Source organism: Drosophila santomea, chromosome X (genome assembly GCF_016746245.2).
Source record: "Drosophila santomea strain STO CAGO 1482 chromosome X, Prin_Dsan_1.1, whole genome shotgun sequence".
NCBI classification, from domain to species: Eukaryota; Metazoa; Arthropoda; class Insecta; order Diptera; family Drosophilidae; genus Drosophila; species Drosophila santomea.
This window is the reverse complement of record NC_053021.2, coordinates 19251563-19270452: the sequence shown is the minus strand read 5'-3', so window position 1 is coordinate 19270452 and position 18890 is coordinate 19251563. Positions and strand designations below refer to the sequence as shown.

The window sequence follows — 18890 nt, the reverse complement described above, 5'->3', positions numbered from 1 at the left end:
AAAATTGATATCCATAAATTAAAAATCGAAAATATCGAACATAAACCACAGTTTGATACACATTCAAACGGTGGCAATCTGCGGACGGTCGGGCAGCACTGCAATCCACACATTCAAATCTGGCAACGCTTGCCGTAAAATGGCAAAAAAATAATACATACGATTTAAAACTAATGGACAATTACGTATTACGTGAAAAGAACGCAACGCAAATAATCAAAATAAAAAGCAACCGCAAGTGGAGTGCGCGTGTAGTGTGAGTGCAAAGCTAAACCCTAGAAAACGAACGGCAAAAACCCGTGAAAAAAAAGAATTCAAACGGGTTTACTTGAAGCCTCCTCACCCGATACCATTTTCCACCAACACTTGCAAAAAAGCCACAGCGCGCGAGAGGGACGGCGCGAGTGTGCGGAGAGTGGGAGAGCGGAGTGCCAGTGAGTGCGAGCGAGAGCGCTGACAAAGCCAGCGCAACATAGCGAAAATCGCAACCAAATCGAAATCGAAATTCAACCAAATCGAAGATTCTGTCGAACAAAGACGATTGACAACAACAACAACTGCATCAGCAGCAGCACAACGTCACGTCTTGGTTGCGCTCTCTTTTTTTTTCGTCCCGTGTTTTCACAAGCGGCGAGACGGGCGCTGAGTAAGCGCCAGAAAGAGTGCAAAAAAAGGCGAAGGAAAGAAAGAAGCCAAGGAGCAACGAACTGTGTTTGCGGTGTGTGCTCTGCGTGCGAAAGGGTAAGCTCTATGGTGTCTTTTGCTCTCGCTCTGGCCGCAGACCGAGTCTCGGGCCGGAGTCGAGATTTGTTTGCTAGCAGGGACTGCAAAATCAGTTTAATTGCACGGCGCCAGGGTTCGTAAATTGGGCATTTTTATTTTTTAGAAATCTACAGTTAATTAAAAAAATTGTTTTGTCGGTTTTGTCAAATTCGCCGTGTGCGAGTGGGAGCGAATGGATCCTCTGCTAATCATGTTGTCCCGCTCTATGTCGCAAGCAGCGTTGCATTTGTCGGCGGCAGGTCATCGTTTTCCGTTTTCTCTTTTTGTCGGCATCGATGCAAAGAGTATGTTAATTTCCGTTTAATCGGCAAATAGCACGCTCTCTAATTGTTTAACAATTGCCAGGTGTTTGCCGGGATTGCCACCCCTGCACTAGTTTTACTTGGCGGTCTGGCTGGATTCCACCGGACCAGGTGGCAACGCCGCAATCCACACCACTCACACGCACGCAATACATGCGAAAAGTGAGAAGTGGTAGAAGAAGAACTCGAGGAAGAAGAAGCAGCGGCAAACTTTACGTTGGAAGGTGGAAAGCAGAATCAAAAGATAGCAATTTGTGCAAAGTTAAACGGTCTATCACAGTTAAATAACCAATATACAGACGGCCAAGTGTGCCAGCAGACCGCGAAACGTTCGAAGTAAACAAATTTAAGCGTTTTCCATTCAGTTTATCATCGCTGCCTAACAAACGAAACTCCCCGAGTGTGTGGCCGTGTGCGTGTGTGGTGTTTAAACGGTATATTTCACTCGTCTTTCTTCTCTTTGTTTGCCTTTGCCAGCCAATGTGCACATACATGCACATGCAAATATAAATAAAAGGATACGTCTTTAAAACAAAAGAAAAAAAATTGCACTCGTCGATTAAATAATAACTATCAAAGCCTCTCGGTTTCTGCGAACGTAAGTGTGTGTGTGTGGGATGTGTGCGCCTGTGCCTGCGTGGTGTTAGTGTGCGTTTTGCTTGTGAATGGTTGTTATTACAAAAAGGAGAAAAAGAATTGTTGCCAAGCGTTTAGATTGTCTTGTACTCCCCACACTTGCATCTGTCAAATTGGTTACATTTTAAATGCCGGCCATTGTTGGTGTTGTTGTTGGGAGGATTTTACTGTCCCCGTTTTTCTGTTGTTGCTGTAGTTGTCAGCCATTGTTCGTCCGCCCCTTCACGCCCCCTCCCAACAATTATTACAAGACGCCACCGCAAAAAATTCTTTCAATGCGTTGCCGCTTGTGCCGCTGCTGTGCGTTGATGTGTGTGTGTGTGTGTGTGTGGGCAGACCCTTCTAGCTGTCTCGCTCCCACTGCCGTCTACATAAGGCAGCCTCTCAGTTGCGTGTGCTTCGGGGCACTAGCTGTCCTGCTCGCACCAAACATTGGCTGCACTCATGGGCGGATCAAAGGGGGGAGAAACTGGAGGATAGTAGCCCCAAACGTTTTCGTAATAAACGCAATATCAACAAAATCCCAATTGATTCTGGGAACAGTTTGTGCCAGTTGGATGCAATTACGATTTAGTTGTCACTATAAAAATATACTGTAAACTTTAAACGAAACTGAAGTTTCTGTGGAACACTGACAAAATCAAAAATACTTCGAAAAAATTACGAATTGTTGAAACTCCTTGTTTCTTTTTGTCTTCAAAGTTTCGCAAGGTGTTCAATGCATTGAAAACGCAAAGTTTCCGAATTATTTGCAATCAATTTCTAAAAAGAACCCCCCAATTTTCGGTGCAGATCCACCTCTGTCTGCGTTAGTGGTGCGGATCGGTTGGGGGTGGCTAAATAGAGGAGTTCCCGGACCCGCAAAACAAAGGCCAGTGGTGCAGTAAACAATTTGTAGGGAGCACCACCCACATGCAACTGCCTCGCTTCGCCCCGGCTTGCCTTCACTTGTACTCAATTTAATTGCTATCTACGCTTTTGATTTTTGCAGCCCACCAGAAAGACTGAAACAAGGAGCTTAGGCCGAAAAGCGGCGATCTCTGCACCTTAACCAAACTCTCGTCAAGAGCCAAAGCCACATCCTAGCCCATCCTCCAGCGCAGCGGGAAGACGAGGAGCGCGGCGGCGGCGTGAAGGAAGCTAACGCTAATGAGGATCTATTGGCAGCATGAGTACACTGGGGGGAAGTAGGGGAGAGCGAAATGCCAAGCCCAAATTTACAGCGTTGGATATAAATCGCATGTACAAGAATAGTCGCGTAAGTAACAAGCCCCTAGACCTAGATCTAGATCTTGATAGTTGTCAACCCCCAACCTATCTGATCACAACATTTTTCTTATTGTTTGCAGGGCGAGTCGAGTGAACCATCTGCACAAAAGAATCAAGTGCCACGTAAACATGGAATGCAAATCTTGGGCAAAGTGCCGTCCGCTAGGCGACCACCAGCCAATTTGCCATCCCTGAAGGCCGAGACCCACACCAGCAGCAACAACAATCTCCTAGTCTCAGTCGAAGGTAGGTGTTCGTTCTGCGATTTCATCATTATTAATGGGTTGTGTGTTAAGATATACGGGTTTAATTGACTGAATTTTGTATTTTAGGAGCCACATCTGGAGGAGCAGGCGGAGCAGCGGGATCTGGCGCGGCAGGAACCAACACTAGCCACAACAACACCACTGCCCACAGCGGAAGTTCAGGAGCGGGCGGCGGAGCGGGATCCGGCGGCGGAGGAGCTGCGTCTTCATCTGCTGGGGGCCATCTATCCCAGCAGCTGACTCACAGTCAGCACCAGCACAACAATAACGTCGGTCTCGGCCCTAACGCCGGAAAGTTTGTCAACAGCAACAACGGCAGCAGCAACAACAACGCCAGCAGCTCAGGCAGCGGCAACAAGAACTTCAAATTAATTAACAACTCCGTGGGCAGCTCCGGCGGCGGCGGACAAGGAGGGTCGAGCGGCGGCGGATCATCAGGAGTAGGAGGAGGACCAGGGTCAGGATCGGGCGGACACTCAGTCAACTCGCCGAAGACATGGTCTGCCATCACCACAGGACACGAGCGGGGCTCGGGCGGTCAGAACTATGGGCGCCAGCAACAGCAGGTGGTGCCCCATTACCAGAGTCCGCAGTTCCAGTACGAATTTCCCACGCTGGACGGCACAGTTGGCAGCGGCGGCGGCGGAGGATCGGGAGCGGGTGTGGGTTCCGGATCTGGAGCTGGCAAGAGCCATTACCAGAATCAGGCGCACCATGCCGGTCACCAAAACCATCACCAGCATCAGCAGCACCACCAGCAGCATCAACAGCACCACCACCAGCAGCAACAGCACCATCGGGACTACCACCATGGCCACGGGCGCCAGTATGGACACCACTCGCATCGCGACTACAGAGATGGCAGCGACGACGTCGGCGGCGGGTCCGCGGATCTGGGCGAGCTCAGCCTTCGTCCACAGAACGATACGGCCGCATGGCTGCAGCAGCAGGAGAAGGCGGCCAAGGTGGCAGCCGCTGCGGCAGCGGACCAGGGCCTCAACCTACAGGGCCCGGGCCACCATCAGATGGGCGGTAATGGCGGAGCAGGAGGCGGTTCGGGCGGAGCTGTGCCCCTGCCCATACTATCGCTGATGCCCTCGTTCATGCGCAGCGGAGCTCCGTTGCCCGCCAGTGGAGCGACGGCGGCCAGTATTTTGGCCGGCGGATCCTTGGACACTTCTGCTCTGCCCAACGCTCCCTACCAGAACGGAATCCTGGGTGCTCGTTCTGCCTCGCCAGCGGTGGTGGGCAGTGGAGGCTTCAGGGCGGCCACTGCCATTCCCAAGCGACCACCGACCTCCTCGTCGCCCCCACAATCTGGACTGGGCATTGGAGGATCACCCACTCCCCCACAATCCCAGCAGCAGGCCAACGGAGGCGGTGGCGGAGTCGGGCGCAAGGATAAGGACTACGTGGTGGAGCCGGAGGTGGCCCAAATGCAGCGTCCAATCATACGTGAAGAGGACTTGGAGCGCCTCAACGCCATCGCCAAGGACGATAGCTGGACCAAGCAGGACGACATTGACTACACAAAGAAACTAACATTCTCGGACGATGAGTCCACTCCGGAAGAGCACCAAGGACAGGGCAAGCAGCACAGCTCCGCCCAAATGCAGGCGCAAGGAACCTCCTCCTCAAACGATCAACGAAAGCTGTCCGCTTCCACAACCAGTTGGCAGCGCGGCAAGGAGAGCACCGATCGCGACCAGCCATCGGAAGGCATTCAGGATCACCAGCTCCAGCAACAGCAGCAGCAAGAGGTCCGCCAACAGAATGGCCACCGAGGTAGCTCTGGCAACGTGGGAGCACCAGTGGCCGGCGGAATTGCCTTGGATGCCAGCGTGTACGAGCGAGTTAAGCAGCGCAAGGAGGAGGAAGAGCGTCGCGAAATGGAACGCAAGCAGGCGGCTGCCAAGAAGCTGCAAGAACTGGAAATGAAGATGAATAGCAAAAAGGCAGCGGCGGCTGCTCTGGCCGGAGCCGAGGGCGGAGTATCATCTGGCTCAGCCTCGTTGAGCAATGAGGTGCCACCTTCGTCCGCCCCGCTAGGCAATGTCAGCGAAGATGAGGGTGGAGGCCAAGGCGGCGGCGGAGGTTTGCATCGCCGACCCCGTGGAAGTATCTCCAGTTTGGGAAGCGGCGTAACTCCCACGGGAGGAGCTGGTGGCGGCGGAGGAGTTTCGTCATCCTCGTCAGCAGGCGGCGACTACGGTCAAAAGACCTTCCTTACCCATTTCCAATCAAATTTACCACCACGTTTCCAGCGCCAGCAGCAGCAACAACAGCAGCAGCTGCCGCGCCTCGAGAAGAGCGCATCTGCAAGCAGTGCATTCGATAGCAATTCCCGCTACCTGCAGAAGGGTGGAGTAAGCGGAGGAGGCGGTGGCGCTGGTGGAGGAGCACAAGCCAATGCTGGGCAGGGTCGCAGCATCTCCGGTGGCTATGCGCAGCGTGGCGCGAGTGTCGGCGGAAGCGGCGGCGGATACGGGCGAAATCGTCACGACAGCAACAGTGCTCGAGAGGATCAGGAGATGGAACAGCAGCAGCAGCGGTTCACCCGCGGTCAGGACTATCGGCAGGCACAAGCTCTGCCGCGCAGCATATCTGAGAACTCGCATCGTAAGACCAGCGTCTCATCGGCTGGCGACGATGTGCTGGTTGGCTCGTGCACCTCGTGGGCGGAGCAAACGGATGCCGAGCAGAAGGTGCACCATCGTCATCGCGAGGAGAGCTTCTCCTCGACCCACAGTCACGACTCGGCAGTGCAAATAAAGATCCTGCAACGCCCGGCCCGACAGCCGAGCCTCAGTGAGGAGTCCTCGAACCAGCAGAAGCAGCTGCCCGCCTCGCCGCAGCAGCAAAAGACGCTGGCAGCAGATCCCATGCCCACTCAGATTCTGCGACGCAGCGTTGAGATCGAGAAGCCCGGAGACGAGCGCGCTGACGACAAGTCTGCATTGGAATCTGAAGACAAGGCGAAGTCGGCGGCTGGCAAGGCGGATGAGGACAAGAGCGGTAATAAGCGGCCAAGTCCCAGGAGCGGAGCTGCTTGCGGTGGTCGAGGTGGCCGTGGCTATACTGGCGGCACTGGCGGATCATCCGTAGGATCAGGCAGTAGCTACCGCGGCCAGAGAAGCGCCAGCGACTGGGGAAGCAGTCGTGGAAGTGGCGGCGGCGGTGGCGGTGGCAGACGCTATTACGGCAGCGGCGGTGAGCAATCGGAGCACTCTGAGGATGTGGACGAGGAGTGCTATAGCAGTGGAGGAGGTGGAGCAGCTCGTCGCAGCCCAAAGGAGTCGGGCAACGGTGCGCCCAATTCCGGTGCGTCGGCCAACAAGGCGGGTTTCTCGCCACGCGGCGAACCCTCTAGACGTGGTCGTGGTGGCCTCTCCAGCGGAGGAGGCGCCTCTGCTTCTGGTTACCGTAGACAGCCCGTGGGCACCGGCTCCGCTGGAGGATCGGGCTCTGGCGGAGCGGGCCGCAGCTATGGCAGACTTGGCTATGAGGAATATGGCAAGCAACAGCGAACCTCCGAGTCGGAGGCGGACCTAGACAAGACCAAGCAGAACCAGCTGGCACTCAGCGCCGGCCTGCACAAACCAAGCAAGGATGACAAGGATTCATCTCCGCTTGGGGGCGAGGAGAAGGACAAGACTGCCGCCCTGGCGCCTGCCCACAACACTGCCCTGCTAGCTAAGGATGAGTTACAGAAGGAAGCAGCGGGTCGCCTACCTCTGCCTCCCGGCCTCGCAGCCCCTGGCACTGCAGTGGGATCCGTTACTGCCACATCCTCATCGGTCGCAGTTCCCGGCGCGGCGGACAAGAAGAAGATTGAATCCTGCGCCGTTGTCGGCGGTGAGAAGGTGGCGGGTAGCAAGTTGCCCGCCATTGGGGAGAAGACTTCGCTCGGCGCCGTTGGCTCGGGTCCATCAACCAATCTCCTACTGGACGCCGGTGCACCCGTCAACACGATCATCTTTGAAAACTCGACATATAAACAGCAGGCAGCTGCCGCTGCCGTGGTAACTAAGCCCGGAACGCTCTCGGTGTCCAGCAGTGGCGCCACCATGACCGTTGACAGCCTGTCCAGTGCACTTTCTCAGATGAGTTTCGGTGGCAAGGCGACGGCGGCGGGCTCTGGCGATGATTCGCAGGATATGAAACTCGGATTTAGCTTCGGCGACGATCCAACCACACCCCTAAAGGTTGTGGATACCATCGATAAAACGCCCAGCCAGCAGCAACAGCAGCAGCAGCAACAACACTCTCAACAGCAACAACAACAGCAGCAGCAGCAGCAGCAAAACAATTCGACGGCGGATCTCAACATGAAGATAGCCAGCGTAAAGAAGGTTTGGGAGTCGGCCACGCCCATGTCCGATGGCCCATCGCCGGCGCAGGTGCAGCAGCAACAGCAACAGCAGCCCCAACAGCAACAACAGTCCCAGGTGCAGGTGGTGGCGCAGCAGCAGCAACAACAGCAGGTGGTGGGACCGCAGCAGACAGGTGACGACGGCAGTGGCCACATGAGCGCCGCCTCCTTTGTGGCTGCCGTGGCCGCCTCCCAGCATCAGCAGCAACACCAGCAAATGCCGCACTACGCGGTGTCGGCGGTGCACATGCAGAGCCACCACCACCAACAGCAGCAGCAACAGCAGGCAGCGGTGGCGGCAGCGCAGGCGCAGCACCACCAGCAGCAGCAGGCACAGGCGCACCACCAGCACCATGCACTTTCCTCGCCGGGACCGGTGCCCGGTAGTCATGGCCATGGCTACGGTCATGGATCGCCGTTCGACGCTGGATCGTTGGAGCAGCAGTTCCAGCAGGAGGATTACCCCAGTCCCCAGCAGCAACAGCAGGCGCACCAGAAGACCAAGCAGTTGCAGCAGCAGCAGCACCTGGGCATGTCCCCACCGCCCAGCCAGCAGCAGCAGCAACAGCACTCGCAACAGCAGCAGCAAGCTCAGCACCAGCAACAACAGCAGCAGGCTCACCAGCAGCAGCAGCCTTCTTTCTACCAGGCGTCACCGCAGTTCGGCGTTGGAGGCATTCCCACTATTCCCAGTCCGCCGGCCGTGGTGTTCAACTCGTCACAGATGCCGCCACCGCCACCGTCGCAGGGGGGTAATCTGTACGCTCCATTCCATTCGCTCGATCATTCGAGCCGTTCGCCCGCCTACTCGGCGGCGGCGGCCGCCCACAGCTTCCCGAACCACTATGCGGCAGCAGCAGCGGCGGCGGCGGCAGCGGCCGCTGGCGGAGGTCCCTTCAATGTCAACGTGAATGCATACGCGATGCAGACTCCGCACGGCGGCAGCCTACCGCCCACGGCGCCCACACCGGACATGTACTCGAACCTATCCTCCCAGTTCCGATTGGGCGGTGGTCCGGGTCCCGGACCCGGTCCCTTTGGCCAGCCCAGCTCGCAACAGCTGAGCAATCCGAGCAACCATGCCGCAGTGGCAATAATCTCGTCAAGCAGCAACTCCATGATGTCGTCCGGTGCGGCCAAACCGCCGCCCAGCCAGCAGACCATCGGGGCCATTGGCTCAAAATCGGCAGGTAGCGGTGGCGGTCCAGGACCAGGACCTGGTCCCTATGCCACCACTCAGCCGTATATGAATCTTTATGCGGGTCCACCGCCGCAACATCCCGGCCAAGGTGGCCCACCGCCGGGTGCCCATCAGCTGCAGTCGAACAGCTTCTACTCGAATTCGGCGCCAGGCGGTCCCAGCGGACCGCAGTTCTACGGTGGACCACCGCCGCAGGGCAATGGCGGAGCGCAAAGCTATGGACTGGCCACTGCGGCCGGCATGTATGGCGGCCATCAGGGCGGACCGCCCGGCTCCAATGGGCCGCCAGGACCGCCGCAGTCGCAGCACACGATGGGCACCTTCAACACACAGTTCTTGAACTCGCAGCTGCTGACGGCGGCCAGCATTAATCAGTACCGCGGCGGACCGACGCCCGGAGCGGCTTATCTCAAGGGCAGTCAGGGCCAGGCACACATGCAAGACTCGGTAAGCGCAGGACTAGACCACCCAGTACCCACTTTCCCATACCAGTAATCATATTGTTCGCCTAGCTCTATAAAAAATCGAAAAGATCCAAGAAACCAAAAAAAATCAAGACCCCGATCAAGTTTGAGCAAGATTCGGAGCCAGAAAAAAAAAATGACTGAAGAAGCAATGTATTTGAATGTATTCTTGGGTTAATCGCCATATTCTTTGAAACGAAATTGTGTTATTAATTTTTGCTTGGCTTTCCTACTACCATAATGTACATTTAAGATACTCAATAAATGTCTGATACATTAGTATCGATTTGTTTTCATACTTTAAAATCATTCAAACGTAGTGAAGCGGATCAAATTAGAAAACTATATTTGCCCTAAAGGCTCGGAGTTTGGAGATGGATATTATAGCCACTGATTTTCTCTATTGTATGTATCCTAATCACATTCATGCTTTATTTCACAGATGGGTCGTCAGCTGAAGAGTCCGCTGAGCGCTGATATGAGCCTCGGTCTGGCCAAGCAGGTGCAGTCGCAGCCCAGTCCACCCCATCACAAGAACTACGGCGCGGTAGGTTTCCTTCAAGCTCAGCTTAGTCGACTGCTGCTTTATGCCTTCCTTTCTTCCTCCTACCCTAATATTCAGTGGGATCTGCAGAACCAGGTGCTTCAGCAGCAGCAGCAGCAATCTCAGCAGCAACAGCAGCAGCAACAGCGACAGGGCGGCGGCGGCAATGGTCCCAACATGAATGCATTGGGCGGCCGTGGCAGCGGAGCGGTGGGCAGCGGTAGTGGCAACGGCGGAGGAGGAGGCGGTGGCTCCCAGGTGGGCGGCAATGGCGGCGGCAACGGCGTTGGCAGCGTGGGCCAAAGTGGCGGCGGCGGCCAGGGACGCTATCCCACGCCCATTCAGCGGCCCAACAACTATCCGCAGCATCCGCAACAACAGCAGCAGCAGCAACAGCAGCGGGAACAGGCGGCAGCTGTGGCAGCAGCGGCTCAGCGGGCCCAGAATATGCGACAGGTGACCGGTGCCGGCGGAGGCGTGGCCGGAAGTGCCGGAGGCGGTGGCAGTCAAACACCTGTGGGACCGCCCGGCGGCAATAACGGTGGCAATGGTGGACCCGGTGGTGCAGGAGGCGGCGGTGGAGCTGGCGGTGCGGCAGGATCAGGACCCGGAAAGCCCTACTATGCGAATAACGCCAGCGGAGCGGGCGGTGCGGGCAATCGGGGTGAGTGGCATGCGAACTGAATACCAGATGGTCACCACCCACCACCCACCGCCCAGCCGATCCCAGCCACCCACCATAACACACCAGGATTACTACGAAACAGAAACACAATGATACAGATGGATAGCGCAGCAGAATAAAGTGCAAACTGGCCAAGAGCACGAGCTAGCTGGAGGAATGTATCCGCATCCGAACCGAGAACATAAACGTAAACAGAGCAAGTCAGGATTAAAACTAGATATGTGGAATATAATCAAGTAACCAAGCGAGACACAGGCATCCGCATGAGCCCGCAAAAAATATGTAAAAGGGCCGATGCAAGTAGGATAGTGAGCTATTTGGGGAAATCCCCGTCACAACCACAAAATGGCAACTCAGAAAAATCAGCAAAATCAGCGAAGGCAACCGTAGCGAGGAACTTTATTTAAATCGCAAAACGAAAGTAAGACGAAAGTTAAGATACAACAGGAAACGAGTAAGGAATACCTAATTGCAAGAAGAAATATAACAAAAAAAAAAGAAAATGAACACAACACCATACCACACCACAACACACACACACACATGCATACATTTACATATACATACATACATACAGAATAGCAGATTGTATTTTTTGTCAAACAAATTTACATAATAATATATTACTTTTATATACTTATGATTTTTTGTAGTAGAGTCTATCTCCTTTAAACGAATCAAGAAAAACAAAACGAACCTTTGGCACTGCGAATGCTTTAATTTCTTTATATATACATATTGTTTAATTTTTTTTGCAACCAACAAAAAATGAACTAATAATTCTAATTTATGATTATGCTACAATATACATTATATATACCATCTATCTATCTACCCATCTATCTATATTGATATCAATCTTTCTGTGTAGACAGCGAATAAGAGAGAGACAGACAAACAGAGAGAAAGAGACAGACATAGACGGACAAAGAGAGCGAGAGAGAGAGAGAGAGAGAACGGATAAGGGCGAAAAATAGAATTTATTTAAGCGCAAAGTTAAGTTCAAACTTAAAACAAATCCATAAAAATCTCGTATTTTTAACAACAACAACAACAACTAATACAATTAGACACCACACTTGCGTAACAAATTGTACTCGGCGGACTCTATATTGTTATAGTCAAGTGAAACGAAACCCTGATCCTAACTAAAACTAAAAACCAAAAAACAGAGGGCGACAATTTGAATATAGTGTTCAGCGCAATCGCACACGGGTGGCAACGCCGCCGGATCCCTCGCAGTCAGTGCTGCCACCTCGGCGCTGCCGGCGATAATTAGTTAATCGATTAACATTAACCCGCCAGTTCTGCTGCAATTTGAAAATCACGAAAAAGGACGTTTATGCTCAACGTAGAATGCAAATGGTGGGCAGGTGAGGAGGCAACATGAAATTTAAACGATTTATATAAATGTGTAATTCATTATGTAACTGTAACTTAACAAGGATATGATATGTATGGCATATAGTACACATAAATGAAAAACAAAAAAACAAACAACAACACAGGCAACCACACATAAATATATATATAGAGGCAAAATCCAAGCTAAAGATAAACAAAAACACTCCAGCAAACATTTTTAAGAAAAAGCAAAAAATTCACAAGTATATCCCAGTAACCGTAATTAAAACGATTATACTCGGATCGAAACCCGGCGGAATGGGGCATGGATCTCTTAACACCCCAAAAGCCAATGGGAGCAAGGAAATCCCTGTCACATTCCGCAGGACTATGCGTAGTAGAATTAATAATTAAACAATGCAAAGAAAAATAAAATGAAAAGCATGAGCAAGGCACTTTTCGCTATGCTTCTGAAAAGCAAACCGAAATTAAACAGAAAACCATATAGCGATATTAATTTGTCCACACACACACACACACACACACAGAAACTCTCTCTCACACATGCGCCCCAGCCACGCCCACATATGAAAACCCCAAATTATTTGGGACGTTTGCTCTGCCAGGCAATGTTTAGTTATTAACAAAACTATAAGCAAAAGTAAAACAAACTGAAATCGAAAGCAAACACAAATTTATGAAAATGAAGAGTAAAAGTAACAAAGCAAGCTTGCTATCACACAATACATGTAAAAGGTATATTATATAGCATATTGATAAATGATATAAACATTAATTTATACCTATATTTTAAATGCATCATCTGGTTTTTCGTCTCCACCAAAACAAGGATAGCAAACAGCATAAGCATGATAACGATTACGATAACGATAGTGACGACGTTTAGGCCGGAAACGGAACGAAGAGGAAGAGTAGACGATGGTGGAGAGGATAGGAGAAGAGAAGTGAAGAGTACTTGGCATATAAATGCATACAAATATATGTAAACCATTTTTACATTCAATTCATTCAAATTAATTTTTAGTAATACTGAATTTTCGTAAAAATGGGCCAGCGAACGCTACGCCCACCGCCCCGCCCCCCTCTCAAAAAAGTCCCTACCCACGAAAAAGAGGAAGTTTAAAGCAAGTTTGAAATGAAATAAAAACTTTAAATAAAATATTAAAAACAGAAAACCAAAAAGGAAATGAAACCCGACATTTTGGTAGATGTGTTGCTAGACTAATGAAAACCACTGCATATTCCTTTCAGCGATTTTAGTTTGGGATAAACGGAATAGGAATAGTATCTTAATTTTTTTAATTTGGGTTTTTGCTAAAGCCTGAAGTGACATCACTGGATCATGATTTTTCATTTTTTTATGGAATTAAAGGAATGGCGCTTTCATTTGCCAAGCATGGCAATGAATGGACTTAGATTTCTGGTAACTGTGGTGGTAACTGGAAAAAACCAGATGAAAATCATGGTCCTTGCAAGTCGTAAAGTTTTGAATCAACTGAAGGTTGTAATTAACATAAGTATTCAAAATTATTGGACAATTCCCATCTCCTTGCTGGGCTGAAACTCAGTTAACAAGTGGTACGGGCCCTGGAAGTAAGCTTATCCCCTGTAGAACCACAATAAAGCATAAAAGCAGGTGTGCCACTTATCATTATCATTAGCCCGGCTGATCATGCGTTACCATGTGTGTACCTTGTGGACCATAGATCGGTTATGGTTAGGGTATCCACCGCAGTGATGCCCAGAAATCATGTGGCAGTCCCAGGATCGTTACATAATGCACTTCGGGTGTTCAGTGTGTTACATTCTCAGCTTATTTATTCCTTCAAGGTCTTGCACTACACATAAAATAAACTGATCCGGAATCCACGCATTCCCGGATCCAAGACATCGGTTGTGGCGGATGAGTTTGTAGCAGAGTTGGAGCAAATGCATCCCATCCCTCTACTTCTTCTTGGGCTTCAGCACCTGGTAGGCGATCAGCAGTCCCATCACGGCGTACGTGGCCTTGGCCACCTGAACGGAGCGGGATAAATGGATGGCATAACACCCGGAATTAGCATTACCACGAGCACGGCGTTCTGGGATTCTGGGATCTACTCACATTTGCACGGCCGCTCATGGTGGTGCCATTGAAGATTTTCGACAGGCCGGTCAGTTTCTCGCCTTCGCCAGCCATTTCTGCGGATTGAATGCGATGCGTTTGATGTGAAACTTAGCGAATTGCGGAAGCGGGTATTTGGTCTACTCACTTTAAGGTTTATTTGCACGGAATTCGAGCTGCTAGTTGCCTGTAAAAAATATTTGCGAGCAGAGGTTATACAACTGAGCCTATCGGGGCCTATCGGTCTTCGATAACGGGAGGGGATGCTTGTCGGGGCTTATCGATACTATTGAGCTGGGCGCACAGTGTTGAAAGGGCTGGACTTGCCAACTGGGTGTAAGCTAAATTTCAGCTGACCAACAGCGTCGGTGCGTTAATCAACACTGGAAAAGGTAATTGGCGCGACAATTTGAAATTCCTATATGCATTTATACAACAGTTCTTAGATATTAGTAAATGAACTTACGCGGGAGTAATAATAACACTATAAATCAAGTTAAAATTGATATATTTCGTAAAACAAACTAAAACTTATATTTATTTCTCTAATACAACTTTAGGAAATATTTTGATAGATACTTGAATACTATAAACTGAATAGATTTAGTTTTGAACGCCATACACATTTTCCGTTGGTCCGTAAGCCATCGAGCGTGGAAATTATAGTGTCCTTATCAAAAGTCAACGACAGCTTTGCGAATCACATCTAATTAAGGAGCTTAAAATAAGCGCGCCACATCTATTTGCTTGCTCGTGTCGCTCAAATCTGCACAGACTCATTAAAATTATAATGCACTTGCTGGGAACTAAAGGCTGCCATTTGATTGTCAGGACGAGCGAGTGAAAGGGCCGGCATTAAATGGAATGCGGCGAAAGGCGGAAAAAATCGTATAATTAGAGCCATAAATGCACTTGAAGTCCACCCAGGTCCACACCCACTTAACCCACAAGCCCGTGCACAAAGGAAGCATATTAAATGAAAGTAGTGCCAAATCCTCCGACTCAACAATTAGTGAAAAATCAAAAAAAAATGATCTACAGTCCAACATGCTTTACTCGAACGTCTGCCAAGTTATATATATATATATAATAAAATTATATAATATATATATAATTATATGTTTTATGTAACTACTCAGATATAGCACACACACAAGGAGATGCATAGATTTAAAGAACTATATTTCATTAGGTTCGAAGAAGCTTGACTGTATTTTTGACATGACATTAACTGCCACACCCACTCAGTAGAAAGTATAAGAACCCATCGACAGTACAGTTCGCCAGTGAAAGATGAGCGACAAGGTGGAAGGAAGAAAACAGGAGGAAAATCAGCAGGAAAAGGACCAATCCTTGCGGGTGCAAATCCTCGTTTATCGCTGCATGGGCATCGATTTGTGGAGTCCCACGATGGCGAACGACCGTCCGTGGCTGACGTTCGTCACAATGGGACCACTTTTCCTGTTCATGGTGCCCATGTTCCTGGCCGCCCACGAGTACATCACCCAGGTCAGCCTGCTCTCCGACACCCTTGGCTCCACCTTCGCTAGCATGCTCACCCTGGTCAAGTTCCTGCTCTTCTGCTATCACCGCTCGGAGCTCGTTGGCCAGATCTACCACATCAGAACCATCTTGGCTAAGGGTATGTATTGCATATATGTACATATGTACGACAAACAAAAGGAATTTTTTATTTAATAAAATATATTTTACAATTGACAGAAATCAGCGTGTGGCCGGATGCGCGGGAAATCATTGAGGTGGAGAATCAAAGCGACCAATTGCTTAGCCTTACGTACACCCGCTGTTTTGGCCTGGCGGGAATCTTTGCGGCATTGAAGCCCTTTGTGGGCATAATACTCTCCTCGATTCGCGGCGACGAGATTCATTTGGAGCTGCCCCACAATGGGGTTTATCCGTACGATCTGCAGGTGGTCATGTGGTATGTGCCCACCTATCTGTGGAATGTGATGGCCAGCTATAGTGCAGTAAGTGCATCATTTCTTGCTTCATTTCCATTTTCTTTATAATTGTGCCAAATGGAACATAAGGTTACCATGGCGCTTTGCGTAGACTCGCTGCTCTTCTTTTTCACCTACAACGTGTGCGCCATTTTCAAGATTGCCAAGCACCGGATGATCCACCTGCCGGCGGTGGGCGGCAAGGCGGAGCTGGAGGGTCTGGTTCAGGTACTATTGCTGCACCAGATGGGCCTCCAGATCGCCGATGACATTGCGAACAAGTACCGCCCGCTGATCTTTCTGCAGTTCTTTCTCTCCGCCCTGCAGATCTGCTTCATTGGGTTTCAGGTGGCGGATCTGTTTCCCAATCCGCAGAGCCTGTACTTCATCGCCTTTGTGGGCTCCCTGCTCATTGCGCTGTTCATCTACTCGAAGTGCGGTGAGAATATCAAGAGTGCCAGCCTGGATTTCGGCAACGGGCTGTACGAGAGCAACTGGACCGACTTCTCGCCACCCACCAAGCGAGCCCTCCTCATCGCCGCCATGCGCGCCCAACGACCTTGCCAGATGAAGGGCTACTTTTTCGAGGCCAGCATGGCCACCTTCTCGGCGGTGAGTTTCTATAGCCATGCCACGTGCCGCAGCAATACACCGGGAGAAATGGTTCAAAGTTCTTACATTTCTTGCTTCTTTTTATCTTCCATCTATTTGGTGTTATTGCACACATAATATTCAATATTTATTTATATTTATGTTTTTATTTATTTATTTATTTTATTTCCGTTGCAGATTGTGCGCTCTGCCGTTTCCTACATCATGATGTTGCGCTCCTTTAATGCCTAAGAAGGACATCAAAATGTGTGTGTGCCAGGTGACGTGGCAGTTTTGTTTACAAGATGCCAGGTTCAGCAACAATATAATAACTAACATGGATTTCAATTTCAACAATTATACTATAATAAAAATGTTGCTAAGTGCATCAGAGGTACACTTAGTGCACAGATAAATCTGAACTACAAAGTTTTCATATTATCAGAAATCAGAGCGAGGAAATTCCCTTTCAATTTCATACACCCATTTCTGTGTTCCCATCTTTGAATCATCAGCTGCGACGAGCTTCTTGGATTAATTTGTTTTATTTTTATAACGAATGTGGGGGCTTCAGACGTCACTGCCACTGCCACTGCCACCCATCGCGACGAGACTTCTTTTTTAAACTTGAGCTGCTTTTCGTAGCTCAAAGGAAATAGGGAAAGTTCAGTGGGGAAGTGGAGCAGATTGCAAGCGATATTGCTGCAAGCTATACGTATCTGTTCGCGATTTTTTTTTTTTTTTGAGTCAGACTCAGTCAGTCTCAGTCGGTTTCAGTCAGTTTCAGTCAGAGTGGCACTTGCACCCGTGCTCGACCCATTTTCTAGCTGGCTGTAACGATTTCCTGTTTCCGAACCGTGATTGATGACAGGCGACTATGGAGCAGGAAGTTCGATATCTGCTGGATGCAAAAGTCTTAAGTACACGCAACACTGAGCTGCTTGATTGGATACCTGGATACTTGGATACTTGGATACCTTGGATAACTGGATAACTGGATAACTGGATACTTCGGCAGTTTGTCAGTTTGGCAGTTCGTCAGTTCGGCACGCGCGAAACCAAGTATCCAGCCAAGTATCATTGCCCACATTTCACGCCCGTTGCACTTAAATTGCCAACCGTTTTCCGTTACCGCGAGTCTCATTTCATAAGTTCTTAATTACGTATACGACGTGGTGGACAGGGTCTGAACAGCTCACGCGGTTCATCGGGCTGCAAATGAAATGGGTTGGTGTCAATCGTAAAATGCATTAGCTACATGTCGTTCAAACGTACACGAGTTATTTAATTGCAAAGTTTTACGTGTTTTTGTCAATACCTATATGTATTTGCGGAATATTTGGCAAGTTGATTGGTATTTGTTAAATATTCTAGCTTTGAAAACAAACATAGAAGTTTAATGTACTCCCGTTTATGGTATATAATATTTATGTTCTTATATAAGTGACTACCGAGAGTGGCGAAAACTGATTTCTTTTTGTTGCTGATTGAATTTCTCTGGGGCTGCGAGCTTCTAATTTCGTTTGCCCCACCTAAGGTCATCACCCCAATCACCTTCCCCTGTTTTTGATTTACATGCCCAGAATTGAATTTATTTATCTCCCTCTCGCCAAATGCCATACCACCCCCTTCCCCCCCTCCCCGCGACCGAAAAGTCCGATTTGGTAACAACAATAAAGCAGATTGGCAGCGGAGCAGTTGTAACCGAAACAAAATAAACGAAATTGAAATGTCCCTGGACCTGTTCATGATTTATTGCATGGCATAGCGACTGGATATTCTAAACTTGTTGGTACTAACACAAAAACCCCCCGCTCCGCGCATAAAACACAGAGAAAAAAAACCAATAAACAAATAAAATATTATTTGAAATATATGTGCAGTGCGAGCGCCATGATTGAGCATAAGTAAAGTGTACAGTAAGCTGGCACAAGCAGAGCTCATGAATTTGGAAAATAAACTGTTTTGACAACTTGGTGCTTTGTGTGCGCAAACAAAAAGGGTTTTTTCTTCTTTCTGTTTTTGTGTTTCACTGGCAGGAGTTTTGAACTCCCGGTAAATTACTTAGCAGTGAATAATTCCATATCCCCTGGTGTACACCTCTCATCGCTAGCCGGAAACAAAGGCCCTTTATAGCCTACTGTGCCGGTAGTTTTTTCCATCCCATCCACTGCCATTGTCCTAGAGCTCCACTGGTTTATTTTTGCATGGAAGGGCATTGTAAAAGGCTGGAAATAATACTCACTTCCTTTGCTGCAGCTGCATGATTAGGGGATCATTCCAAGCTGCTCCCCTTAAAAACGGCAAATAAATCCTTAGATTGTTAGCTTATTACTAAATTGTTTTG

The 18890-nt window shown here is 49.6% G+C and overlaps 3 protein-coding genes across 6 annotated transcripts; 2 read left to right on the top strand and 1 right to left on the bottom strand.

Moving 5' to 3' along the window:
• Positions 1-129: 129 nt before the first annotated feature.
• LOC120455906 (neurogenic protein mastermind) lies at positions 130-11348 on the top strand. 4 transcript variants are annotated; one of them, XM_039642410.2, is made up of 6 exons: positions 132-741; positions 2713-2979; positions 3071-3236; positions 3323-9276; positions 9736-9840; positions 9916-11348. In XM_039642410.2, exons 2-6 carry the CDS (start codon positions 2890-2892, stop codon positions 10519-10521), a joined length of 6921 nt encoding a protein of 2306 aa, XP_039498344.1. In that variant the 5' UTR covers positions 132-741; positions 2713-2889; the 3' UTR covers positions 10522-11348. The 4 variants fall into 4 exon arrangements, with proteins under 4 accessions (XP_039498347.1, XP_039498344.1, XP_039498345.1 ...); XM_039642411.2 differs by lacking the exon at positions 132-741 and adding an exon at positions 1250-1519; XM_039642412.2 differs by lacking the exon at positions 132-741 and adding an exon at positions 1542-1683.
• A 2330-nt stretch (positions 11349-13678) lies between these two features.
• Positions 13679-14291, bottom strand: LOC120455910 (ATP synthase membrane subunit K, mitochondrial). Its single transcript, XM_039642417.1, has 3 exons — positions 14140-14291; positions 13992-14068; positions 13679-13903 (listed from the first exon to the last, which is right to left on the bottom strand). Exons 2-3 carry the CDS (start codon positions 14064-14066, stop codon positions 13832-13834), a joined length of 147 nt encoding a protein of 48 aa, XP_039498351.1. The 5' UTR covers positions 14067-14068; positions 14140-14291; the 3' UTR covers positions 13679-13831.
• Positions 14292-15238: 947 nt separating this feature from the next.
• On the top strand, positions 15239-16883 carry LOC120455897 (odorant receptor 9a). The gene is made up of 4 exons (XM_039642394.1): positions 15239-15633; positions 15714-15979; positions 16043-16564; positions 16742-16883. Exons 1-4 carry the CDS (start codon positions 15285-15287, stop codon positions 16793-16795), a joined length of 1191 nt encoding a protein of 396 aa, XP_039498328.1. The 5' UTR covers positions 15239-15284; the 3' UTR covers positions 16796-16883.
• Positions 16884-18890: the final 2007 nt, after the last annotated feature.